Here is a 27,383-nt window from a genome sequence, read left to right as displayed (position 1 = left end):
AACCTAGGAACAAAACATGTAAGATTTAACAATGTCTCAGAAGTGAGAAATTTTTAATTGTTCAAGCCGTTTGCTTTTCAGTGGATTACAGCAAATACAGTATTTGAGAATCGGTCATCTGTGATATTCATGGGGTTAATCTGGACATCCAGGACTTCCATAATAACAACACAGCTTTTGTTCAGTTCAGTTTTATTTCCAGATTGGCAACAGACCATTTGCGAAAAGCAAAGATGCAATATATAAAATTTCAAGCCTGCATCTGAAAAATTGGTACAACAAACAGTGGGGAAAAGGTGAACAGTCAAATGTTGTCATCAGAGCAGTCACTCATGAGATTTTGGTAAAGACAGCGTAAGACTGAGATAAAGCTTAAAATCTAACTTGTTAAGACATTTTTATATCTAATAGAAAGTCATTCCGAAATTTATCAGTCTAGCATATCCAACAGGATATGGGAGAGAATCACTGGAGATTTATTGGTTGATATGCAGGTGAGACATTTAAAGAGATCTCATATCTTTTGTAAATGATTATACATAGACATCTCATACTGCTTTTAAGAAATGATATGGAGTAGAGGTAAATTCTAGAGAAACTCATGATTACTGAAAAGTGTAGTATTTCCTTCAATTGACAGGCATTGTACGTAAAGATTAAGATTTTCCAGGCTCAAACTATCACAATTTGGTCTCTCTATGTGACAACTAAATGACCTTGTTTTGCACAAGTTATGTACAATGTTCTGAAGCAAAATGACCTTTCTGAACCACACACATTTGCCAGAATCCTGTTACAGAACTCCACTTACATAAAGGCTGATGAAGTCATTAACCATGGACTTCAACCTTTAAAATTTTTTTGCACCCCTCACCTGGTCCCAAGGTTCTTTAGGGATCTCTTCAACCTGGGGAAGCCTTGGAATGGCAGGAAGAAGCCTTCACTATCCCCAAATTTCAGCTACTGGTCACAATCCAAGCAGCAGGATCAATGGGGTCTATTTTTGGATATTAAGCATTTCCCTCCCAGCCCAAGTCTTCCAAAGTTTGAAATGGAGCCCTAGGGAGCCCTGGAATTTGTACAGGAGATACAAAACTTTAAACTAAAGACTACATGCATGCAAAGTTATGCAACAGGATTCTGATCATTATAGGGTAGTCATTGCATGTGTGGTACCACTGTGGTGTAGTGTACAGTGACAGACTAGGATTCTGGAGACCAGGGTTCTTGGCCATAGAAATTCACTGGAGAAGTGAAACTGACGAAACCACTCCTTAAATGATTTTGTAAGCTGCCCCGAGTAAACGCTGTCTGGGGGGGGGGGGGTATAAATCGGATAAATAAAATAAAATGAAAGCCCTTTTAAGGTCGCTGTAAATTACTCCCAACTTGACAACACATATTGTTATGTGTATGGACATGTTTGTCGGATGTGCTATCAAGTCAGAACCAACTGACCATAACCCTACAAAGTTAAGTGAGATATATAAGAAGTGCTTTTACTAGTTCCGCCTTACAGTGAATTTCCATGGCAAATCAGGGATTCAAACCTAGTCTCCTGAGTCCTAGTCCTTCATTCTGTCCATTACACTAGACTGGGTATCAGCCAATGCATAGCTGTATTTAATGATTTGCTTCTATGCTACCTTTTTGGCAACCTTGTTATTATGACCTTTTTTCACAGATGATTCCAGTTTGACTTCTCAGTCCTATTGCATTTGGAAAGCTTGAGGTCTCACTTGTACCTGTTAGCCAAATGGAGAATTATGAGATTAAAACTGTGGGAAGGGGTGTTCCTGTCTCCTTTCTTGCTGAGAGCTATCTGCTGGTGGAACATACTTAATTCTAGAATTTATTTCCCACGAAAAACTGAAGAGCACACTAGCAGGAGTATTCAGGCTCTGCTTTTTAAGGCTTAAATAGCAACCCCCTCTGTTTCGTGAGGGGGTATGGTTTTCTTACGGATCCCCAACAAATGAGTGGGTGAGTCAGTGGAGAGGAAGGTATTTTTCAGATTTGCTGGTAACTGGAGGGCCTCCAAGACACAAGATGGAGGGACTAAAAGGGAGGGGCGTAGCTAGCGGCCAATTTCCATATTAATTCATTTATATTATTATTCTTGTAAAGACTACTTCAATTCATTTTTGTTAACTGAACAATTGGTTGAACTAAATAAGAATTTTGTTTCTTTCAACTGAAACTGCCCCCTTGTATGGAGAACTTATGTAGTTTGCCTTTCTACAGTGAACTTGAGGTTTCATGTTGCTTTGTGTTGTTAAATGCCATGGCTTTCAAAAACAGACTTTCCAACATTGATGTCTATATGATTCTACATTCAAAAACCAGAGGAACTCCCAAAGAGAAATAACATTCTGTTGAAAGCAAACAAATATGGATCAATCTATACACTTCAAAGGAAAAATCAGCCTCCCCTCACTGAACATATGGGCAACTTTTATACCCTTACTTCCACTCCAAATAAATAGAAGAGTTTTTTGATCCCTGAAAGAAGGGGGGGGTCCCCTTTGCTTTGCCTAAAACTAAGCTCTTTACATAGAATGCACCTTCCCTTGACCAAATAAGAATCTAGTGGGGTGTACATGTTATTATCAAAGCCAATGTTTCATTTCAGTTCCAGTATCACTACTAATGTGCTATATAGGAAGCGGGATGACTAGTGGGGTTAAGCAGATATGTTTAAGGGTGTATCAATGTGTCCTTGTCTTGAGTGAGGGAGGTTGATCTGTGGTTGCAGTGTCTTTCTTTTGGGTATTGGGTCATCCAAGGTTTTGCAGCCAAGGTTTCTGATCTTTGGGGATTTTTGATTTCTACTGTAGATCCTCTGCCAAGCCATGTTTATGGTTTTCCCAGTTGCCATGCCCCATGGTGCCACATTATGCAGAGGTCCATAGCTGATACTGAATATTTGGCAGCACCATTTGGAGACGCGACCTTTGAAATATAATAATAAGAATTTGCTCTGTAATGTCCATGGGAAATGGTTCTAGTTTATGTGCATTCCATACTACCATAAGCATCCAAAGTTTAGTTTTTTCCCCCTGAAAATAGTTCCTTTAGGTTGTTAAGAGATCTAGATTTTTTTGGTTTTTGAGAGATGCTTTACAACTTTTTCAATAAATAGACCTACAACCAGATTGAAACCATCCTATCTGTTAATTATCAGATCACCTATAAACATATCATGGAACATTTGAATATACTATTTCTCTGCTAAGAATGAAGTCAGTCTGCTAATTGTTGTATGTAACAATGGGGGATAGTAGAGGTCTCATTTAGCTGAAATGGTAGGAAATTGTATTTTAGTAGGACGATGTGCTTGTATTATCCAAGATACAAGCTGTCTCCTGCAAAAAGAGCAATGTAGTTTGTTTCCATTCACAATGGTAGTCACCTACCATTCTTCTTTAAATTAAATTGCCACATCCCTTAAACTTAGTCCTGGTGGAACAGTTGTACCACAGATGATGACATTTGTTGCTATAAGATTTAGTTAAAAAACCAACAGCGCACTGCAGCAGTATGAAGTCCCACCTAAGTTACGAGAAAACAACAACAACCCCTCATCAAAGAAAAGGAAAACAATTTTTCAGTTTTAACTGTATGTCATTAATTCATCCCAATTCCCAGAGACAGGAATAGGTTTTTATTATGGTTTGTGACTTCTGATAATACTCAGCTATATCTTCTCCCATCCTTTTTTCTCCCCTTGTTGTTGTTGTTGTTGTTGTTGCTGTTGTTGTTGTTGTTGTTGTTGTTGTTGGAGGCCTAAAGTGAAGCAAAATCCACAACACTGCCTTAAGTCCAAAATAAGAGAACAGAAACTATCAAGCATGATGATAGTGGTTAAGTCATTCACTGGAAATATTAGCATGTGGCATTACTGAAGTATGTCTCCTAACATTTCATTCGATATTTAATGTTATTTCAAACAAATTCAACCTTACTCAGTCTGTTATCTTACCATAGGTGTGGAGTTCTCACAAACACTGCCAATTAACACAGTCACTGGGATATACAGTCTAAAACATCTGGAGGGCACCACTTGCCAAAGTCAAGTTGACCTTCTATAGAAAGCCCTTGTGGTTCATTCTGATATTTGCTAATACAGTACAAAGCTCCACAGAAGTGGTAATTAGACTCCTATGATGGCTCAAACAGGGACATAGACAGCTGTCTTTAGGGTCAGACTATTTGTCCATCTTGCTCAGTACGTATTGTCTAACTGGCGATATAATCACTCTCTCAGGTTGCACAATGAAGATCACAGATTTTTATTTATTTATTTATCTTTCCCTGGAAATGCCAACAATTTCACCTGTGATCTTCTCTACGTGAAGCACTTTCTCCACCATTAAGCTATGTTACCACTCCCTGGTAAATGAGCTTTAAAGGACCACAGACATGCACACACTCTTTTCTCAAGCACATGCCACAGGTTCTACCTGCCTTCCTGGTTTGCAACAAAATGTAATTTGCCTTTTGTCAGAAACTACAAACTGTGGTTTGTCCTTGCTTTGCAAAGCAAGACCAGCCTGTAGTTTCTAATCTAGTATTGCATGCCAACCATCGAACCACAGGGAGGCAGGGTGGCAATGATGGCATACTGGAAGAAGGAGAAGGAGGAGGAAGGTTGCAAATCCAATGGCTCTTTATGACTGATTCTTATAGCCTCAGAACTGGGCCCAGTCCAAATGGGGGGTGCACTATCCTGAAATAGTGAGGTTAGGCACCCCCTGCTTGAAATATGAGTTGATACTGCATAGCTCAGTTATACTCTAGATTTTATCTACATCAGCTTACTGTTAAGTTAGAACTTTGTAATGACTGAAAAGCTAGCCCTTAATAGCCCTTAATTTCACAAATCCACCTCAACATGTCACACTGAAAGCATCAGAGACAATGGACAAAATCCTGTTGCTTAGTGCAGTAAATCACGCTACAGTAGGCCCACTGAATCAGAAGGGATTGTCCTCCATACATTCCGTTGATTCAACTGTGCCCACTCTAGTTGCGAGGTTACTTTAGCACAACTAGAATAGGTCCATTTGAATCAATTGTACTCAAGGAAGAGTTGACACGCCAAATCTCCATTGGTTCAATCAGCTTACTCTAGTGAAATTTTGTATGCTAAAGAACAGAATTTTGGCTGATATTTTGTAACTATGTGATCATCACACTGTTATTACCGACTGATCTCTAGGTAGCCAGCAGTGTCTCTGGTAATGGTAGAAGCCCTTTCTAGAGATCTCTTGATCCCCAGTAGCTTACAAATTGCTGCCCTATATTTCTTCGAGACAAGGTTGTAAAGGACTGGGTTGATACTAGCACTCAAGTAGAAAAGCTGCAATGCAAAAATATTAAAATATTGGGTGAAATACATCATTCTGGAATCCTTTGGGTTGATGTATATGATCCTGCCGATGTGGAAGGGCAGCCAACAAACGACAAAAGCCACAATCAGCACAACTGCAAAAAAGAAAAAAGAAAAAGAAAAGTTGGGGGAAAAGGCAATTACTTGATGCATCCAGCCACGCGGGGTTTCTCAGAAGCTCTGGGATGAATGAAGTATACTTCTTTTAAAAGCAGGTGGTCCCACAGCTACTTCCTCCTCTCTGCCCAATAACTTTGTATATTACCTGACCGTCCCCAACAGGCAGTCCTGGTATTTCCACTAGAACCTGCTTTTGGGATTATGAGAAATGGGTTTTGCCTCAGGACTGTGGATGGAGGCTCCTTTTATAGGAACCATTAGTGTCACATCCCCATGCAACTCACCAAATGGTACAAAGTTATTTGCCGCCTACCCTTTCACCCCTCCATCTAATGTGATCACGATGGACTGATGACTCTTGAATAAGACGCTGACAATTGTCTGGGTGTTCTTTGGAGCTGAGTGTGTTTGTGTGTGTGTGTGTGTGTGTATGAGTGGCCGTTTTGACACATATGTATGAGTGGTTGTTTTGACCAGACAGAGTGGTCGTTTTGACCAGATAGGCAGGGTACAATTAGAATAAATAAATAAATAAATAAATAAATAAATAAATAAATAAATAAATGTGTGTGTGTGTGTGTGTGTGTGTGTGTGTGTGTGTGTGTGTGTAAAGTGTACCTCTTTACAATTAAAATAAATAAATAAATAAATAAATAAATAAATAAATAAATAAATAAATAAATGATAAGTGTGTATATATGTGTATATATATATATATATATATATATATATAGTGTATCTCTTTAGGGTTTCATAGAAAATCAGGACAGCTCTGTTTCATGATGGTGATTCTGTAGGACTATAGGGAGTGCTGTGCTGATAACAAAGAGCAAATTAAACATGAAGCCCCCTAAGGTACTGCTCCCCTCACAACATGATGTCCTCTGTTTACTCACCCAACATGCGCACTGTTTGCCGGTGGTTCCGATATGATGTCCCACCAAGATGTGCCCTGCTGACCCGCAGAAGCTGCCTTGCAATCAAGCCGTGGAGGACATAGAGGCAGAGGCAGGGCAACACAAAGTAGCTGGTGGTGACCCAGAGCATGGTATCCAACATCCCTGTCTCTCTGGCATAGATGGTGGGGACACATTCACGGGTGAAGTCATCCTCACCAGCCTGCTGAACTCCCACAAGAAACAGAAAAGGTGCAGCAGAGAACAAGGCAACGGCCCACAAGACCACCAGTAGTGCTTTTACGCGTTGTTCGGTCACCAGCACTTTAGCACGCAGTGGGTAGCAAATAGCAACATAGCGCTCAGCAGTCAGGGCTGTCAGGTGTAGGATGGAGCAGTAGGCACACGCTTCGCCTGACCAATGCCATACGCGGCACACCACTGTGCCAAGCACCCATGGCCGTGACTGCCAGAGGCGGTAGAGGTCAAGGGGCAGCCCAAGTAAGAGCAGCAGCAGGTCAGAGACGGCCAAGCTAGCCAGGTAGAGACTAGTCGTGTTGCGTAGTTCCCGGGAGCAGCTGGTCACAACTATAGTCAAAATGTTGCCACCCAGACCAAAGACCAGTAAGACCAAGCATACCGCTGTCACTGGGATGAGAGCCCACAGGGGTAGCAAAGGGCACAGGTACTGGTTGCATATCTCTGGACCCTCTTCTTGAAACACCTTCGGACTGCTGATGTTGGCCAAGCTCATGTTGTGGTCAGCACTACCAACAACCTCAGCGCTGCTATTGCAAAACATCCAGAACAATTTTAAGCATGACAAATTGTGCGATGTCTTTGTGGGTATCAGAGGGAGGTCCTGCCGTCTCGGTGGCTCTCTTGGCTTCTTTTCTAGCGATCCGTTTTCTGAGTTCTGAGAAAGCCCACGCACAGTCCGCCCTCTCCCTGAGTAGAGAAATGAAGTGTCCGGGTGCAATCTTAAACTGACAGATATTTATAATAACTGCAGAAGGATAACTCCTCCCAAGTAAGCAACACACAGGGCACTGTTGCTTTCATAAGCACTCCGAAACAAGCTTTGTTCATTTACTTCCTGGCAACAGGTGGGGCTGTTGGGAACCACTTAGAGATCTCCCAAAAGCTGCAGAGATGAAGAGGAGATAAAATCCATGCACAGTCAAGGAACCTAAAACAAAGAAAGAGTCAGGGGGCACCTTACAGCTGAAAATATTCATTAGAGCATATGCTTTCATTATCCAGTTTCAACTTCATCAGGCACATTATCCTTGGTTGGTTAATTTATAGATACACAGACGGATATGGGGGCATTGTAAACAGCAGAGCAACATGCAAAAAAAATTATAGAAATGAGATTATCAAAGTGTATATAAGATAAACACAGTGACTGCACACAATAGCAATAACAATGAAGAACACATGCCCTAGCTTTCTTCTGTGCATTCACCTTCATGGTGGTGCAGGATACCATTGTTCTGAGTCAACCCTAAAAGAACAGAATCAAGCTTCTTACGTTTTGGTTTGTCACATTCACATTGGTGTTATCCTTTGCTAATGAATGGCAACTAATGAGTCACTCTGATGGTTGACAGTTGCTGTCTATGCTCAAGTTACAGTCTCCCCTTCTCATATCCAGACACCTAAACAGCACTACCTTAGCCATAATGAAGCATTACAAATACTATGTCTCCAGGTAAAAAAATATAGCAAATCAAATAACCCCCAAAATCATGACAAGTCAAAAGGCCATAAAATTTAAGCAAACTCATCATATTTCCATTTTATTTTACCATAAGCTTCCAGACAAAATAGTTCAACTAATAATAATATTTTCAGCAAATGGGCGCAGTTCAGAATCTTTAGTTATCAATTTAAAAAGATTGCCAACAGCTCCTAGTTTTCCTGAAATTCAGAAATCAGTGATTTGGCAAAGGTCTTATCGCACCTACAGATTCTAATTTTTAGGCTAAGCCCTTTGGTCTCCCCAGGCACCAGCAATGTTGAGAAATACAAAGCATTATAATCATCCCTGTAATAATCTCAAATAATCAAACTTTGAAATTAATTCCATGGGAGCATAGCTCTGCTTCATCAGGTGACAGCAGAAAATGGTAAAGGACTAACAATATTGCAATTTGCAAAAGACAACCAATGTACATAAATGAAAGCTTAATGGAGTAGGGATACATGATTCCTAGTGCTGTGGAATTCTGATGTGCTGAGAATAGCTGACAGTTGGATTCCAAAAGATCTCCTGTATGGAGTATTAGTGCAGAGAAAGCGCTCCAGAGGGAGACCCCAGCTGCGATACAAGGACATCTGCAAGCGGGATCTGAAGGCCTTAGGAATGGACCTCAACAGATGGGAAACCCTGACATTGAGCGTCCAGCCTGGAGGCAGGCGGTGCATCATGGCCTCTCCCATTTTGAAGAGACCCTTGTCCACCAGGCCGAGGCAAAGAGGCAGTCCCAAAACCAGCAAAATCAGGAAGCTGGACAGGGTACAGATTATATTTGTTTTCAGTGTGGAAGGGATTGTCACTCTAGTACAGTGGTGCCTCGACTTACGAACTTAATTGGTTCCGGAACTCCGGTCATAACTCTCGTAAATCGAAGCACCATTTCCCATAGGAATGCATTCAAATGCAATTAATCCATTCTGGCCGAAGAAAAAAATCACCAAAAAACCCCAAAAACAAAACAAAACAAAACAAAACCCGCTGCAAGACCCATCGGAAACAGGATTAATCTGTTCCGGCCGAAGGGGGGGGGGAGAAAGAAAAGCAAACAAACCGTGCAAGACCCTTCAGGAATGCAAAAAAAGCAAAGCAGAAAGCAAACAAACAAACCATTCAAGACCCTTCGGAAATGCAAAAAAGCAAAGCAGAAAGCAAACAAACCATTCAAGACTCTTCAGAAATGCAAAAAAAAAAAAAAAGCAAAGCAGAAAGCAAAAAACTCTGCAAGACCCATTGGAAATGGGAGGGGGACCCCAAAAGCAAACAAACCCTGCAAGACCCATCAGAAATGGGAAAAACCCAAAAAACAAACAAACCCTGCAAGACCCATCAAAGCATAGAAACAAAATCCCACCACCCAGCCCATAACTACACTGCAAAACCCACCCAGAACAGTTTTTTAAAAGTAGAAAACAGCACCTTACCAGGCAGTCCAAAGCCTCCTCCGATCGCACACTCTCTAACTGCTAGGTCGAAAGAGCTGCAAAGAAGCAGCCTCTTCACCACCAACAGTTAGCAATTTGAATTCCCTGTCTTTTTTCCCTGCCCTTTTCTGGTTGTAACTCAAAGCTCCGGTCGCAAGTAGAAGCAAAATTTTTCGGCCGGAGCTGCTTGTAACTCGAAAAGGTCATATGTTGGGACATTCGTAAGTCGAGGCACCACTGTATTGGCCTTCTCAGCCACACTAGACGCTGTTCCAAGACCTCTATTCAGATCACGTTACCACAGTCTCTTGAGACTGAAGGATGCCTACAGGAATTCTACATCAGTTTAGAATGCTGTTGTAGCGAGCACGCTGAAGCCTCTACCAACTCAGGCCTCCAGGAGTGCTCACTCTTCTTCTCAGGTAGCTGCCACCAGGTATTGCTGTTTCAATACCAATAAATCACTGAATCATGTGTTTCTTCAAAACTTAGACTTGTTTATTGGTTTAACAAAATAAAGTAAGTAAATCACAAAATGTTAATCAAGTCTCTCACTCACTGACACACACAGACTCTTCCCTCACTGACTATTTGGCTCACAGGCCCATAGACACACTCCTCACTCACTCTCACAAACTTTCTCTCTCCAATCTTCCTTCTCTCTCATCATACACCCCTATATATATTCCAGCTCCTCCCCCTTCTGCACCACCTTCCATCCCCTCATTGGCTGATGTTCCACTGCCCAGCTGTGACAGACAGGTGAGGGCAGGGCTGAATGCTACAGCTGTCCGCAACCGAATGAAAGGCCTGGTTCTCTCATGTGAAATAATCTAGGATGGCCAGCATCCCGGACATTTCTATACTGGAGGGACAGGGAACTTTGGGCTTTTTAGATGTTTTTGTTGACAACTTCTGCAGATTCCTACTCTCAGCCATGGTGGGTAGTGTAGACAGCAACTGTAGGCAAAAACATCTGGTGGGTCAGAGGTTCTCTACATCTGATGAATTATCTCATGGTCAGTCATATGGAGAGAGAGGGGCCTTAACAGTCCATAAATTCAATAACACTGATTAAGAAATATTAGTAGAAGCTGCTCTTCCTCTCTTACTGCTTGTTTCTTGAAATTTGATCACAACTTCCTGAAATCTAAAAGGAAAGTGTCCTTAAATCAGATTTGGGTGGGCAACCTATTGTTATGCCAAACAATTTACCTTAAACAAAAGACTGAGACACGAAGGCTTTTCTATTGAAGTTCATTTTATTTACATGAGAACAAAACAAACAGGACACCACTGCAGTTGGTGGGAAGAAAAACCAATTTCACCTTAATTGTGGGTGATTAGGATTTCTTCAAAGAACAAAGGAATTGGTACAGTCTTATAGCTGTCCCCTCAGGGCGAGAGGGGTGGGCCTTTGAGGTCATTAAGTTAGTTAGCAACAATTCATTGGATTAGTGAAAACACATTTTAGACATGCGCAGAACAATTCACTTTCCCTAAATTGGGCCTTTGTCTCAACATTCCATGCTTATCTCAGAAAAGCGTGAGACCTTGAACAGAGAAGAAAAGGCAAGGAGAAAGGGGGGATCGAGGAGCCTGTTTTTACAAGGCTGGATAATCTCTTCTGAATACACACACAAACAGCTTGTTTTTCTTTTTCAAGTAAGAACAATCTTTTATGAGGCAATTACCTCATTTGAATAAGTCAAACCTTCACTTCTATCAATTCCCCCGTTTTTCTTTTTATAATTTCTTTTGACTTATTCACAATTATGAAAACTTCCCCCCTCCCCCAGACCGACCAAAGGTGTCTTTCACTTGGACAATTTTCATAGGAGCCCCAGGTACAATCGAACTTTACAGGCACCTTCCTGAGGCTTGCAGGGCGTGGTAGATCAGGTGGCTAACTTCACACAGTTTCATACAGAAACAAACAGGTGAGTTTCTAACCTGCACTTGCTGCTATTCTCCATACCATGTTGTGCTGAACCCAGCCTATTCCACCACATTTAATTCTAGTCCAGCCTCCATTACTAATTACTGTAACACGGAATTCAATCCAAATTCTCTCGGGGTTTTCTCTAGGGTCATAACAAGTTTGAGTTTCAAGGGAGTCCTGACAAATTTTGTACTCTACCTTGCCAAATGCACAGGAGGCAATATTATCAACACAATTGAAGATGGACTTATAGGTTAAGGTCTGCTGTTCCCTGCTTCCCTGCCTTGTCGTTATTACACAGGGGCAGGTGGATCCTGTAGCTTGTAGCACAAGGCTCAAGAAGAGCCCTAACACTATCCTTATTTTGCCATCAACCCGTGGTCTGCCAATAAACAATTGCCTGATATTTCTCCAAGACATTAGAGGGGTGGGCTTTACCTCTGCTTGTAGTGGGAATTCCATTCTTCGTCCTCTGAATCTAGACTGGGCACTGACCAGGGGCTTGCGTTCTTGCACTTCTAACACGTTTCGTGGTGCACCGAAGATGCGTAACGGAGCCATCCCTTGGGAATTGGTCTTTGCCTGCGCCGAGCTATCAGATTGAATTCTCCACGGACAGCTTGCAATTGGCGTTTTTACAGCCTACAAGCTTCAGTCCACAACCCTTCAGGATATCTCACCTTAAGCACATACCACCTCAAAGCCGGGTTTTCGTCAAATTTAGTTATTCTGGCACTCCAATGGTGAGGGCAAAAATGGCAATACAATAAACAGTAAGGCTCAAAAGGATCCAATCCTATCAGGGGGGGCCTTTTAAGTTTCAGATATCACCTGATACTCCGAGTAAACTGCCGGGAGGTGAAAGTATGAGAGTAGAAAGATCACTTTCCTGGGGAAATGACCTAGTCGGAGTCTGACTCTGATCCCGGGCTGATGTTGCTATCTCTGATTTTAATGAGGGGGCACTGCTTGCAATCTCGGTTATGCCAGAACTCTAGACTTGAAGCCAACTCAGTGCTAGTATACAAAGTTCCACGGCCCTTACCTCGTACCTCTTTGCGTACCATTAATTGGTTACCACAGGCCAACCCTTTGTATTCAGTGTCCCAATAGGAAGTGGTTTGTATTTGTACCTTCCACTCTTCCACCTCCCCTTTTGGTGTTCGACTAATTGAACAGGAAAACCAGGGACAAATTCTACCTGTTATATAGGGAGTTTTAGACATCCTCCCAATCAATGGTCCCCTCGTCCTCCAACACTACTTGATCACCAATTGAATATCTTTTTAAGAAATAGAGTCCCCTAAGACTCCTGTCTATTCTCAAATGTACCTGCCAAGTTTGGACCAGATTATTAACTTTTCTTACCTCTATATACACACTAAAGAAAGGACAATATTTATGCGCTAACCGACTAATGGACATTACATATGTCGTTTAAAAATAGTCTTTTAGTCCGTCCTCGGACACAGGCACAACTTTTCACCGTCCCTCAGGGTCGACTGCGCGCTTGGCTCTGGTATAGTGAGTCCAACCAGCTTCCTCAGTTTGGATGACAGTCTCTGTTGTCAACAGTATCCGGAACGGACCAAGCCATCTTGGGGCGAGCGGTTCACTCTCCCATGCCTTGATATAAGCCCAATCCCCGGGGTGGAAGGAATGCACTGCTACCTCCAATGGCGTCTGTTGCACTGAGATGCCTCGCTCCCTGTTATCGGAGAGAATAGAGAATAGGGCCAGCAAATACTTTCTTATAAAGGCATCCTTGAACAAATCTAAATTAAGGCTCACTCTCTGTGTATCTCTGTGCATTAACATCCCAAATTTCCATTCTGCACAGGCTTCAAAGGGCGAGAGTCCTGTAATGCTATGCAGCTGCTAGGGGCAAACCCTTCGGTCAGGGCAACTGCGCTTGTTGCATCAACTTATTAATTTGCTCTTTCAAAGTTTGGTTCATCCTTTCAGTTTTTACCCCTGTTGCTAACCATTGATTGGATTAACCCATATCTACAAATAATTTGTTCCAATAAGATTTTACAAACTGTCCCTGCCGTTGCCCGAGCCGTAGGGTATGCTTCTACCCAGCCAGTGAGCTGATCAGTTATTATCAAACACTGATTCCAAAGTCCTGACTTTGGCATATCAATAAAATCACATAGCAAATGTTCGAAGGGGTGGATGGCCAGAGGTCGTCCTCTCATTTCTGTTTTTCTCAGGTTATTCTTATTTACTCTCTGGCAAGGAATGCAGTGGGCTAAAATGGTGTTGGCGTGTGACCACACTTTTCTTCCCTGTATATTTTTTTTGCAGAAAGGCTGAGACCAGAGCCTTAACTCCCCAGTGTCCTCCCTCATGCAATGCCTTGAGGACTTCCCTGACCACCCCCTCGGGCAGCCATTGTCTTCCATCTCTCAACTTTAGCGTGCCGTTCACCATTGTAGCTCCCTGCTCCTCTGTCAATTCAAGCTCCTTTGTGAATACACCAAAGGGGCAGTGATCTCTTTACTGGTAGGAATAAGGGCTGCTAAGAGGGCGGGATTCCCTGCCGCCTTTCAGCCAGCCGGTTTCCTACTACCTCCGGGGAGTTTCCCTTCTGGTGCCCTGAAATGTGGATAATAGCTACCTTGGACTGGAGGCTCAACGCCTCCAGGGTGTCCAGTATCAACTGATGGTGGGCCAGATTCTTTCCCTGGGATGTAAGTAGTCCTCTTTCACTCCAAATTTTTCCAAAAACGTGGACTACTCCACATGCATACTTAGAGTCTGTCCAGATATTTACAGATTTTCCTGTGCTTATTTCTAAAGCTCCTTTAGGGCATATAATTCTGCTGTCTAAGCTGACATGGACGGGGGAAGGGGTCCAGATTCAACTTCGAACCCCTTATCCTGTCTACCACTGCATATCCCGTTATTCTTTTCCCATTCACTACTCTAGAGGAACCGTCAGTGTACAGGTTCCATGTTCCCTCTATTGTCTCTTCCTGTAGGTCTTCCCTAAACTTTATCTGTAGACCAGTCAGGGCAATACAATCATGTTCATTACACAGTTCCTTCCTGACAGTTTCTGATAAACCCTCAGTATTAGATCGAGTTTTTCAAGGAGAATAGCCTCGATCTGTAGCAGCCTACTGACCATCATCCACCGCCAAGGATAGTCCTATGCTGGTGTGAAGAATGCAGGACAATCGCTTCCTTTGTTCCTATGTTGCATTTACTCCTGTTCTCAAATTCTTCACCTTAAAACTGAAATATATTCTCCTAACGATTTCCGGATTTAGGCTCGATGTAGTTGTTTGTTATAGGAATTAAACCATAACCCATAGTTTGCAAGGCATCCATGCCAATGATTAGATCCTCTGTGGCTTCTGGATAATTCACTCTCAATAAAAATACTACACATTTTAATCTCTTAAAACTGGTAGTGACCCCTGAATGCAAAAGTGACTTCTAAGGAATTCCCACAGAAAGTGCCTATGTAAAACAGGCAAACCATTCCTGGTGTGAAATCAACCCCCCTTGTCTCTCCAGCTCCCACTTTGTGCATCTGGAGAAGCAAGGAGGGCGATCTGAACATTCCCAGCAATTCTACTTGCTATCTCTTATCTACTAATCTATTTCTTTCTCCTGTCAAATTCTCTTTCTTTGCATTTCTCTATCACTGCCAACATCTTCACACCTCCAAAGCCTCCTTTTCAATTCAGGCTTTTTAAACACGTACTTCTGCCAATCAATCCACATACTGCATCTGTCATTTTCCTGCATGTTTTTCTGTGGGATTCCATAGTCAACAATTCCCCTAGTGTCTTTTGTGTGTGTGTGTGATTTTCCCCATTTTCTAACTACAAATTTTACAGATCCAGAAGTGTAGCTTTCCAATAGGCTTTTACAGCCCCTTTAGATGGAAAAGAATTACCCTGTTAATCACTAAAGTCTGCATGTGTTTATACAGTCCTAACGCTGGCCGGGATCTCCCTCCCTCAACACCAGGCGATTTTTTTTTTCTACTCTGTGCCTACTCTTAACCCTTTATACCCCAATAAGTTTAACAAGCCAAAAGAGCTTTTTCTCATTCCCTGTTCTCCATTCGCTCCTATTTCTCTTAGGACTCCTCCTGAGGATTCCATTTCATATACACTTTTGGATAACATTCTCTGTGTTTTTCCTGAACTTTGAGAAAGTTACGTTCCTTCTTCTCTTTTAATCCCTTTTCCTTTCAGCTAACTGTAGTGCTCAGCTTAGAGCAAACAGTTCTGCTGTCCGAGCTGGCATGCACTATTAGTTTTGTTAAGGACTCCTTTCCTGAATCTCCTTCCTCCTCTAGGCTGCATCGATTGTTGATACACACTTATTTTTCCCTCCTTTCTAGCCTTTCCTTTCCCATTTCCCCTCAAAACTCTTTACCTGATCTTGCAACAACTTTCCTTGCCTTCTTTACAATATACTCTCTCTCTCTCTTTGCCTAGCTTCACCTAAGTATTTCCTGAGCCGCCTTAAAAGTGAACACAGTCAGGGCCCCTTGCCCCCCTTTCTCTTTCCCTTCTCTTCTGAGCGGGTAGGGCAGAGAAAAACTCCTCCAGTTTCTTTTCTGTAACTTGGACTTTATATCCGGGTAACACCCTGACACAAATTCCAATCTCAGAATATTTTCATTTCCTGAATCTTCTGGGTCCAGCCCAGTGTTCCTTCGCATATTGCGTTTTAGCCTTTCCAGATATTCAACTGAACTTACGGTTGACCAAAAAGCCAATTTCATGCTAACAGTCTTAGGGACTGTTGCCTCCAACCCTTTCAACAAGAACTCTTTCATTTCTGCACTTCGCCCTCTGATATTTTCATCCTGAAAATCCCAATCTCCAGGGGTTACTTCTGGAAGGGATTCCCCGGCCGCCTGTTCTGTTCGAGCGGCAATTGCCAGAGTCTCCTATGTGACTCCGACCAGCTGCTTACAAATGTGCAGCAGCTCTGTGGGCTTGTAAATCATAATCCCTAAAGCATCTCTGAGACTTCTCTGAGTGGATACTGGGCACTAACTCCCCGCTCTTTCATCTGCCGTGCCTTAGAGCGGGGCACTAGTCCCTCGGACAGCGTCCCGTCTTTATTTTCGCCATCCCCCTCCTTTTCTTTTACTGAGGTGGAGCAGTCCAATTTACAAACTCCAATTTTGTCATTTCCTCACCTTGTAACTTAGAACCTATCAAGTCTCTACTTACTGCCAGTTTTATTTCTTCTCCAAATTTGATTAGGTACCATATCCAAAAATCTACATAAGGGACACGGGGCGGATGGGCCAAATTTTGGCCCTTTAGAACGAATATCAAATTGTGTCTAAACTCCAGAGCACACGGACCATTTCCTTCTCTGTCTGAAACTCCTGTACCTTTTTACAGACTCCCAATGCAGCAACAGCTTGCCCACCGCACTGTTGCCAGGAATTCCTAACTCATTACCACCCCCACAAGGGCCTGGAGTCGGGGCGTCCCCCTCGGAATTCCTACCTCGGTCCCCTCTGGACCTTCTGGACCCCTGCGGGCCCTTTTTGGAAGTCTGTATTCCCATCCCACGGGAGACAAAGACATAAGGATAGGGAGGTTGCGTAGAGAGTAAGGGGTCTCTCTGACGCAGACACAAGGAGGGTACAGACAACAGTCGCACACCTTGGCCCAGGGTCCCGGACTACTTCAACGGCCACCTCTGGGAACCGCAAGGTCACTCACTCTTCATTCACACAACAACAACCAACCCTTTCAGAGTTTCCCACTACGACTTACCAGGTCCGTTGATCTGCTGGCTCGTTGATTCGTTGGCCGGCCGGCTTAAAAAAAAACTCTCGCGTTCGTGCCTCTTTCCGAGTTCTTGATGCCAAGCAGCCAAAGCGTCGGCAAGGAAGCGGCTGCCTTAAAAGAAGGCAGGGGCGCCTTCCGATTCACTTCACCACCGCCTGTTCTGCCTGACCTCAACTGGATCAAAATCCAGCCCCAATCGGGGCGTTTAGGGATCCCGGACGAGCCCCCAAATTGTTATGCCAAACAATTTACCTTAAACAAAAGACTGAGACACGAAGGCTTTTCTATTGAAGTTCATTTTATTTACATGAGAACAAAACAAACAGGACACCACTGCAGTTGGTGGGAAGAAAAACCAATTTCACCTTAATTGTGGGTGATTAGGATTTCTTCAAAGAACAAAGGAATTGGTACAGTCTTATAGCTGTCCCCTCAGGGCGAGAGGGGTGGGCCTTTGAGGTCATTAAGTTAGTTAGCAACAATTCATTGGATTAGTGAAAACACATTTTAGACATGCGCAGAACAATTCACTTTCCCTAAATTGGGCCTTTGTCTCAACATTCCATGCTTATCTCAGAAAAGCGTGAGACCTTGAACAGAGAAGAAAAGGCAAGGAGAAAGGGGGGATCGAGGAGCCTGTTTTTACAAGGCTGGATAATCTCTTCTGAATACACACACAAACAGCTTGTTTTTCTTTTTCAAGTAAGAACAATCTTTTATGAGGCAATTACCTCATTTGAATAAGTCAAACCTTCACTTCTATCACTTTGGCGTCTCAAGTATTGTTAGACTACAAGTCTCATCAGCCTTCACTATTGTCCAGGGCAGAGGAGAGCTTTAATCCAATAATATCTGGAATACTGCATGTTGGCCACCCTTGCTTTAAAGATCCAGATGAACATTGAACTAAATATTCTTACCATAGCTAATATCTTTCCTTTTCAGAAAAAAGCCACAAAATTTGGGAAGTTGGCTCTTCTTTTCTTTTCTTTTCTTATTATTATTTTGGACCATAGCTTCCAGAATTCATTAGCCCAGAATGGCCACCAGGATTCTCAGTCCAGAAAAGTAACTTTCTCAAGATCCAAACAGGAAGGGAAGATTTATATATATATCTTTAAGTTAATTTTGAAAAAGTCCCCAGGAAACAAGGATCAGACAGAAAATGAATCCTAGGAACATGAAAACATGTCTTATTAATAAGAAATATTAAAACATCTTTGGGAAGTGAGATCCATATGGTTATTACACAAATTCATTTCTTAGGCATATTTGTGTGGATTATCTGAGCTAAAGTATTTTAAATACTATTAGTGCAATGTATCTTAATGCATCGTGTCTTAATAATAACATTGTAGTTCAATGATGGGAAAATAATATTGAGTACTACCTGTGGGAAGGAAACTGTAATTCAATAATACATGTTAACAAAATAATACTTTTTTTATTACATCCAGTGAGGTCATATTTAAGTTTTATAATTTTGATAAAGACTGCACCACAAATGAGTTGGCTGAATCTGTCAAAAATTTTCAACCCTGTGCACAGGAACCAGCATCTCACCAAAGCCTCAAGTTTGCAGCGTACAGTAGGAAGGGGAGATGGGGGGGGGGACACTGTGTTGACCAGGGAGTCCGAGAAATCACCACAGCAGCTTCATAGGCTTGGTATGGTTTCTAGGCAATTAGCATAATGAGCTGCAGTTGACTGGAGGCAGAGCTTGAGGTGGAGACTGAGAAGATGTCATCTTCACTCTACAAGTCCACCTCTAATGCTTATACACACCGCTCCCTGTCTCTGTCTCCAGTCCTTTTTGAGGCATCAGGGTAGAAGGTGCCATGAACAAGGCCATCACTGGCAGCAGAAGATGAAACAAGAGGGAGAAAAAAAGAATCAGAAGAAAGAAGAAGATGGCACAGACAGGAAGTTGTGGGTATAAGAGTCAACCTGGTCAAGGATGGAGGTTATAGGTAGTAACAAAGGAGCTGCTGGAACACAGTGCTAAACATTCCTTGGCAGGAGGGCATAAGGAGCTGGAGAAGGCCGCTGCTATACACCATAAACTATGGTTGCCAGTCAATAATCCCAAATGGCTACCATCAGTAGAGAGAAAGATTTGAGAATTATTTTTAACTCAAAGAAATGTTGATAAAAGCTGCAGTCAGGATCAGTTAAGAGTTAATAAGGAAGGGTGATTTTCCCCCCTATTTATCCCAGTTGGTTTTTGTATATGAATTTTCCCAAGAATGGAAAAAGTACTTTTTGGACAACAATTCCCTGAATACCCCACAGGCCAGGCTATCCAGAGTGTCCTGGGAATTGTAGTCCAAATATTACTTTCCCCATCTCTGAAATGATATCATTTCATATTCCTTATTGGTATATCCCTAGTTGGGAGAATTAGTATCTGTGTCTTGGCACCCTACTAACGCAGCAAAAAGCCGATGGAAGGGACTAATTTTGATGCAGACAAATCTTTATGACCACTGTCAAGCTTTAATCCAGATTGCTTAGAGGTTTAGGAGAAGGAAGGAGAAAACGTCTTCAGGGGCTTCGTGTTTTTGGTACAGGTAGGCTTGCTCCATTTTGATTCATTTCCAGCACATGCTATTGCTCAAAATGAAACAAAGCAGAGCCAGTGGCTTAAATTAGCCTTCCTCTTTCAGTTTCCCACATTGTTAAGTAGCTTAAGAAGACAGCCACATTATAATATTGGGAAATTAAAGACTTCCTTTGCTCAATTGAACTGCAGTAGACTGGAGTGTTGTTGTTGTATTTATTTATTTATTTATTTATTTAGTTATTTATTTATTTATTTATTTAACTTGTATGCCGCCCACACTCTGCAAGAGTCTCCAGGTGGCTTCCAATATAAATTACAAACAGAAACTAAAAACCAATATGGTTACATCTACTCTACAAAAGCAAAAACAAAAACAATCTACAAAAACAATCTATATCCATGACTCTTTCAATTAAAACCTTCAATTAAAAAACTTCCAGAACAGGAAGTTTTTAACCTGATGCTGATATGTCAGTAATGTAGCACCAGTCAGATGTCGTTTGGGAGGGCATTCCAAAGACCGGGGGCAGCTGCCGACAAGGCCCTCCACCTACAGGCCATCTCCCTCACCTCACTGAGGGATGGCTCTTTCAGGAGGGCCTTCTGGCAAGATCACATTTGCCAGGTAGGTTCATATGGAAGGAGGCGGTCCTTCAGGTATACAGGGCCCAAGCCGTTTAGGGCTTTATATGTCAAAACAAGCACTTTTAATTGGGCCCAGGCAACAACTGGTGGACAGTGTAACCTGGCCAGAATCATTGAATATAGTCTCTCACGGCTCCTCCACTCACCAGTCGTGCAGCTCAATTCTGAATGAGTTGTAGTCGCCGGATCATCTTCAAAGGCAGCCCCACATAAAGCGCATTGCAGTAGTCTAAATGGGTTGTTACCAGTGCATGTGTGACTGTTATGAGGCTCTGTTCATCCAGGTAGGGCTGCAGCTGGAACAATTTCCCCACTTGCAGGAAGGCACCCCTTGCCAGTGAGTCGACCTGGACTTCTAGGGTGAGACCGGGGTCCATGGGCACCCCCAGACTGAGGACCCTGTCCCTCAGGGGGAGTGCAACCCCATTCAGGGCAGGGAAATGGCTCTTTAGGGAAATGGCTCAACGAACCACCCACTAACAGCACTTACGTCTTTTTTGGATTAAGCTTCAATTTATTAAACCTCATTGTGAGGGTTCGTATATTAGGGCCTCCTTTTCATCAAATAAACCATGAGTCATTTTGGAATCAAACAACTTGTCTCTGTTTATTAACTCAGGTAACTGAACATTAACTTCAAAAGGTTTAGGTGAAAACTTCTCTTGCGAAAACAATGGTTCTCACAAGGGCGACCACATGTCCGTCTCAAAGGGGTTCAAAGACTTCCGTTCCCAGGGTCCCATCAACACCCTTTCAGGTTCTTGTGTTTTGCCTTCGGCGACCTCTGCAGTGAGTAACAGAAGGATTTCTTCGTCCCCTGACCATCCCCATAACGGGGATCCCTCTCTTGGCTGGGTGTCCCACGGTCCAGGTAACAGCCCATCTTCCGGAGCTCCTCCAAATGCCATGCTCGGCATTGCCTCCGTCTCCCTCACAATCACCTCCTTTTCCTCCCTAAGGCGACGCCGCCACTCGCGGGTCTCCGATTCCCCCCAATAAGATGGGCGTTGGGGCAACCGCTTTTCGTCTCCTGCTTTCAGCTTCTTGTTTAGGCACCCAGACTTGCTCCCATTTTCCCGTCCAGGGGTCTTGTAACCAGATTGTTTCCCAACCCCCCGGTATATTGTCCCGGGTCGTACTTATATCCCTGTTCCCACCTCTACCACAGACCGCCCCCTTTCCTCTCTTCCCGCCAATTCAGGTTCTGTCTAGGTAGAGATGGTTAACCTCTTCAGACCCATTTCCAGATCTCAGGTGTCCACTCCTTGATGTCTCCTCCTCTTTCTCCTTTCGCTGTTCTCCAAGTCCCGGGTGTCTAGACCCCGATGCACCATTCTAGGTGGGGCAGGTGGTGGAGTGGTCTGCATCCCCTTAGAAGCCTTGGGGAGAGACGGCACTCCCAATAGGACCTCCTGTTCTAGGTCTCTGGCTTCACACTCATCCAGTCCATTATCAGGTCCAGACACGAGTTCTGTTTAGAGTTCTGTATTAGGGCAGAACTGAACTGCTGCACCACTTAGATTTTTTTTAACACATGAAAACTTCCTTCCCAAAGTGGGTGAAGACAAGAGTGGTCAAGCAGGGTTTTTCTTTTCTTTTATTTGACTTTTCTAAAAGGTCAAGTGAAGAACCTGCCAGAATCCACTACCGAGTACCAGTTACTCCACAGAGCACAGGAAGGACGGAAAACATTTTTTAAACTAGATGGAGCAGCACTAATGTGCTGCATCACTTAGGAAAAATTAAAAGAAGATTGAAGACTTCCTCCCAGAAGCAGGAGGAGAAAGGAGGAGGAGGCAAGGAAAAGATTTTTTTCAACAGGCAGGTGGACCAAATAGGGTTTCTTGATATGAGTATGCCATGTGGATGCAAAGATCACACCGAATGGCATATTGGACCTCTATCTGTTCTTAAATGATCCCATATAGTCTGCACCAGCCCTTGCAGACAAGCCCAGAGTTAAAAAGTCATTAAAATAGCACATTGTCAAATATAGGTTTCCTATCAACTATAGGCTACAGATAACCATGACTGTAAGAGAGGATTCCTTGAATGCTGATAATGTCTGGTTGTCAAAGCATTCAGACCTCTGGGAAGTTGTAAATTAGCTTCCCTTGTTTTGTGACTGGTCATTGGTAAATAAGCAGTCTTGCTTACATAGCAAGCAGTCTTGCGGGTAGGATCGCTTAATGACAAACAACATTCTGAATTATGTCTCTGAAACAGAAACACAGCTCCAGTTACTAATGACAGTTTGACTCAATAAAGGAAACTACACTTGCAAGCCCTCATATTAATAATAGACTCTTCTGGAGGTCATTATTTGACAGGGTGAGCTTAATATGTAAGTTATTTGACTGCAAATAATGATAGCAACAGTGACAAACAGTACAAAACATTTCCCTTGAGCAAAATGCAAATGAATCCAGTGATTAACCCCTGATGAAGAATAACACAACAAAGCAATCTAGTTTGCAAACTTAGGTAGATGAAAAAGCTTCAATAATGATAATTAGGCTTCTTTTTGTTTGTTTGTTTGTTTGTTTGTTTGTTTGTTTGTTTGTTTGTTTGTTTGTTTGTTTGTTTGTTTGTTTGTTTATTTATTTATTTATTTATTTATTTATTTATTTATTTATTTATTTATTTATTTATTTATTTAACTTATATTCCGCCCACACTACCCAAAGGTCTCTGGGCAGCTTACAACAATTTAAATACAGTAAAAAGATAAAATAATTAAAATACAATTGAAAATACAATGCTCTAAAAATTGGCATCAGGTCCCACAGTTGATATTATTTCAATTAAAAACCTTCTAGAACAGGAAGGTTTTGATCTGGCACCAAAACGTCATTAACATTGGCGCTAGATGAATCTAACTCAGCATAGTGTTCCATAGTCTCGGGGCGGCTGCTGAAAAGGCCCTTTGTCTACAAGCCATCCCTCTTACCTCCTTGAGAGATGGCTCTTTCAGGATGGCCCCCTGGCTAGATAGTAATTGCTGGGTAGGTTCATATGGAAGGAGGCAGTCCTTCAGGTATCCAGGACCCAAGCCATTTAGGGCTTTATACATCAAAACAAGCACTTTGAATTGGGCTTGGGCAGCAACTGGTAACCAATGTAATTTAAACAGAATCGGCCTGATGTGTCCTCTAGCAGCCCCATCACTCACCGGCCGCACAGCTCGATTCTGAACCAGTTGGAGTTGCTGGACCATCTTCAAAGGCAGCCTCACGTACAGTGCATTGCAGTAATCTATACGGGATGTTACCAGTGCATGCATAACTGTCATGAGACTCTGCTCGTACAGGTAGGGCCGTAGCTGGTTTAATTTCTGCAGCTGAAGAAAGGTGCTACTGGCCACTGAGTCCACTTGGGCTTCCAGAGTTAGACCGGGGTCCAGAAGCAGCCCCAGCCAGCGGACCCTGTCCCTTAGGGGGAGTGAAACCCCATTCAGGGCAGGGAAATGGCCCTCCAACCTGTCCACTGAAGCACCCACTAACAGCACTTCCGTCTTTTCTGGATTGAGTTTCAATTTATGTGATTAAGGAACTGATGTTTCTAACAGTGATCTCTCTGTGGCATCTACTTCAATCCCCACTGACACAAAATTGGGTGGAACAGCTAATACACATGAAGACAGAAACAAAATTCAAAATGATCTCGATAGGCTGGAGCAGAATGAAGAACAGAATGAAATTCAACCGGGATAAATGCAAAGTACTGCACATAGGGAAAAAAAGCCAAACACATAGTTACAAGATGGAGGATACCTGGCTCAGCAATACTATGAGTGAGAAGTATCTTGGAATCATCATAGATCACTAGCTGAATATGAGATAACAGTGTGATGTGGCTACAAAAAAGGCTAATGCTGTTTTAGGCTGCATTAGTAGAAATATAGTCTCCAAATCCTGCGAAGTAGTAGTTCTCCTCTATTTGGCACTGATTAGGCCTCACCTTGAGTACTGTGTCCATTTCTGGACACTATAAATAAGAAGGATGTCAACAAATTGGAACAAGTTCAGAGAAGGACAACAAGGATGATTAGGGAGCTGGAAACCAAGCCCTATGAGGAAAGACTGAAAGAACTGGGCATGTTTAGCCCTGAGAAATGTAGACTGAGGGGTGATATGGTAGCACTTTTCAAATACTTGAAAGGCTGTCATACAGAGGAGGGCAGGATATATGTTTTCCTGATCAAACCGGAGTGCAGGACATGCAACAATGGGATCAGGTTACAGGAGGCCAGATTTTGGTTGAACATCAGAAAAAACTCCCATACTAGTACAGCAATCAAACCAATTACCTCAAGAGTGCTCCAGCACTGGAGGTATTCAAGAGAAATTTAGACAACCACCTGGCAGATATCCTTTGATTTGTATTCTTGCATTGAGCAGGGGGTTGGACTCAATGGCCTTATAGCCTGCTTCCAACTTCATGATTCTGTGATTCTGAATATGTTTAGGATTATATTGACAGTCTGATTTGTTAATAAAATTATTTGGATCTGAAAGCATCAAAAGCAGCCCCATCTATCGGATTGGGCTGATGCAAAGTAGGAATAAACAAGAATACAGCCCTGATTTATTACTGTCTGCCATATCTGCATAGTTTGAAATAAAAATCTACTCATGAAATACGTTGGATCACGTAGAAATAGAACTGTCTAGATGGAATGTGCAACATCCTCAATGATCTTAAAGCTGATGTTACCTGTCCAGCTCAAATAGTCCGGGGAGTGTGTCTGATGAAACGGCAAACTTTGAATCCTTAAGATTTTTCCTTAGTCTTAATCCTGATTGTTATATTTAGTCTCAACCGCTAATGTAAATGTGGCATCTTCAGCATTCACAATTCACTTCTAAATGTGCTTCCACTCTGGGGATAGAACCAAAAATTGAGACAGGATATGTCATCAAGGAAAGCTGACCCAAAACAGTATTGTTTACTAAAATGGCCCATCTTTGTAAATGACAAATTATCTTTTATATAATATATTTGGGATATGATACTGCAAACCAAGCTCTTAAACAATGCATCATGGAGGTGGAGAACCAACATGATTTGAGAGCAATATCAAATAGTATTTCTTTGGATAAAGCGCTACTGCCCTTTAAACTAGCTAACTACCTTTACTCACTGTTAATACCCAAACGCCGTAGAGCCTTTACCCTTGCCCAACTAAATGCATTACTATTGGCAGTACAAGAAGGGAAGTATAAGAAAATTCCATACTCTCAACGAAGATGCCTTTGTAATTTGGGTGCAATAGAAACAGTTACGCATGTTCTCCTGGCCTGTCCTTATTATTTTGACATTCAGAGGAATTTTACTGAACCTTATCTAAAATCATTCCCTGGGCACTCTGAGGCTTTTTACATGCCTTTATTGCTGTCTGGGCACAATATAAATATCTGGTACAATGTGGTGAAATTTCTTGCAGCTGCTGTTAAAATGCATGAAAGGAAGGTTTTAAAAGTTACTTGATTTTAGTTATTAGTGGGAACCTGTAAGGGAGACTAGGGTAGTATAATGTACTGTATTACTCTGTCAGGATGCTTTTAACTTAGTGTATGTTTTATATATGTGTTTTACTGTTTTTGTTCATTTATTTGTACGTTTGGATATTGGTCTATGACCATCTTAAACTTGATCTGATCTTATCTATCTTTTCAAAAACCAAGTGCCATGCTATCAGTAATCAGAACTCATTCATATGACATTTTGAGAAACAGGCATAAGCATCCTCACATATTGGTTGCAGAAGATATTATAATCTTCAGGAGAGGCCTTCTCAAGCTTATCAAAACCTGCAGAGGTCCCGCTAACAGACCTATGGGAGAAACCTTTATCCTGTGTGCCACTCCCAGACTGTGGAATGCATTCCCTTCTGAACTGCAATCAGTTTCCACTCTGACTACTTTTAAGAAGCAGATTAAAAACCACACCTTTCCAGACTGGCATAAAGTGTTAATCTGTTCTGCTATGTTGTTTTAACTTTGTGATTCATGTATTTTAATGGTTTTTAATGTGGTTTTATTGAATTTTAATTGATTTATGCTTACATTTTGTTTGGTTTGGTTTTATTCTTTTAGGAAGACTGTAAGCCACCAAGAGTACTACTTTATAGTGGAAAGGCAAGGTATAAATGTTATAGATAATTTAAAAAGCAAATTCTTGTTGTTCTGGGCTGTCAAGTCAGAACCAACTTAAAGCAACCCTAATAATTTTAAGGTAAATGAGGTAATTAATGGAAAGGCTTTCACCAGTCCCACACCCCAGTGAGTCTCCATGGCTGAGTGGGAATTTGGACTCGAGCTTCCTGAGCCCTAGTCTGTTATTCTATCCACTACACCATGTTGGGTACCCAAATACTGTAAGTAAATACTAATCTTCATACATGTGTAAGAACTCTTTCAGATATTTTGGTACTCAACTATAAGGCTGTCAAGTCTAACCTCCTGCTCAAAGCAGGAGTCTAAATCAAATTATATCTGTCAGATGGTTGTCTATTTTTTTTTCTTGAATGCTTCCAGCATTGGAGTGCTTACCACCTCTTGAGTCCATTGCCATGCTGCTCTAACAGTTAGGATGTTTGTCCTGATATTCAACTGAAACCTGGCTTCCTGTAACTTGAGCATATTATTACATGTCCTGTACTTGGGATGACTGAGAACTCCTCTGTATAACAGTCTTTCAAGCATTTGAAGAGTGCAACCATAGCTCCCCTCAGTCATATTTTCCGAAGGCTAAACATGTTTGGATCTCTCAGTCTTTCCTCATAAGCTGGGTTTCCAGGCTTTAGGATATCACATATTGATTTTCTGACTCATTCTAAAACCTGACCCAAGCAAAG

The 27,383-nt window shown here is 42.2% G+C and overlaps 1 protein-coding gene and 1 long non-coding RNA gene across 2 annotated transcripts; both read right to left on the bottom strand.

The window, feature by feature from the left end:
- Positions 1 to 5,088: 5,088 nt before the first annotated feature.
- Positions 5,089 to 7,162, bottom strand: MLNR (motilin receptor). The gene is made up of 2 exons (XM_072985468.2): positions 6,409 to 7,162; positions 5,089 to 5,487 (listed from the first exon to the last, which is right to left on the bottom strand). The coding sequence occupies exons 1-2, from the start codon at positions 7,160 to 7,162 to the stop codon at positions 5,204 to 5,206; spliced, it is 1,038 nt and encodes a 345-aa protein (XP_072841569.1). The 3' UTR covers positions 5,089 to 5,203.
- A 4,181-nt stretch (positions 7,163 to 11,343) lies between these two features.
- On the bottom strand, positions 11,344 to 18,078 carry LOC144583528 (uncharacterized). Its single transcript, XR_013537352.1, has 2 exons — positions 17,302 to 18,078; positions 11,344 to 13,241 (listed from the first exon to the last, which is right to left on the bottom strand). It is a non-coding gene; the product is annotated as an uncharacterized LOC144583528 (long non-coding RNA).
- Positions 18,079 to 27,383: the final 9,305 nt, after the last annotated feature.

The sequence above is a fragment of the Pogona vitticeps genome, chromosome 1 (assembly GCF_051106095.1).
Source record: "Pogona vitticeps strain Pit_001003342236 chromosome 1, PviZW2.1, whole genome shotgun sequence".
Lineage (NCBI taxonomy): Eukaryota > Metazoa > Chordata > Lepidosauria > Squamata > Agamidae > Pogona > Pogona vitticeps.
The sequence above is the reverse complement of the archived record's forward strand: the minus strand, read 5'-3'. Positions and strand labels throughout refer to the sequence as shown.

Coding starts and splice junctions, on each gene's coding strand:
- MLNR (XM_072985468.2), bottom strand. CDS start 7,162: ATGAGCTTGGCCAACATCAGCAGTCCGAAGGTGTTTCAAGAAGAGGGT. Junction 5,488..6,408: donor GCAAACAGTGCGCATGTTGG/GTGAGTAAACAG, acceptor TCTTTTTTGCAG/TTGTGCTGATTGTGGCTTTT.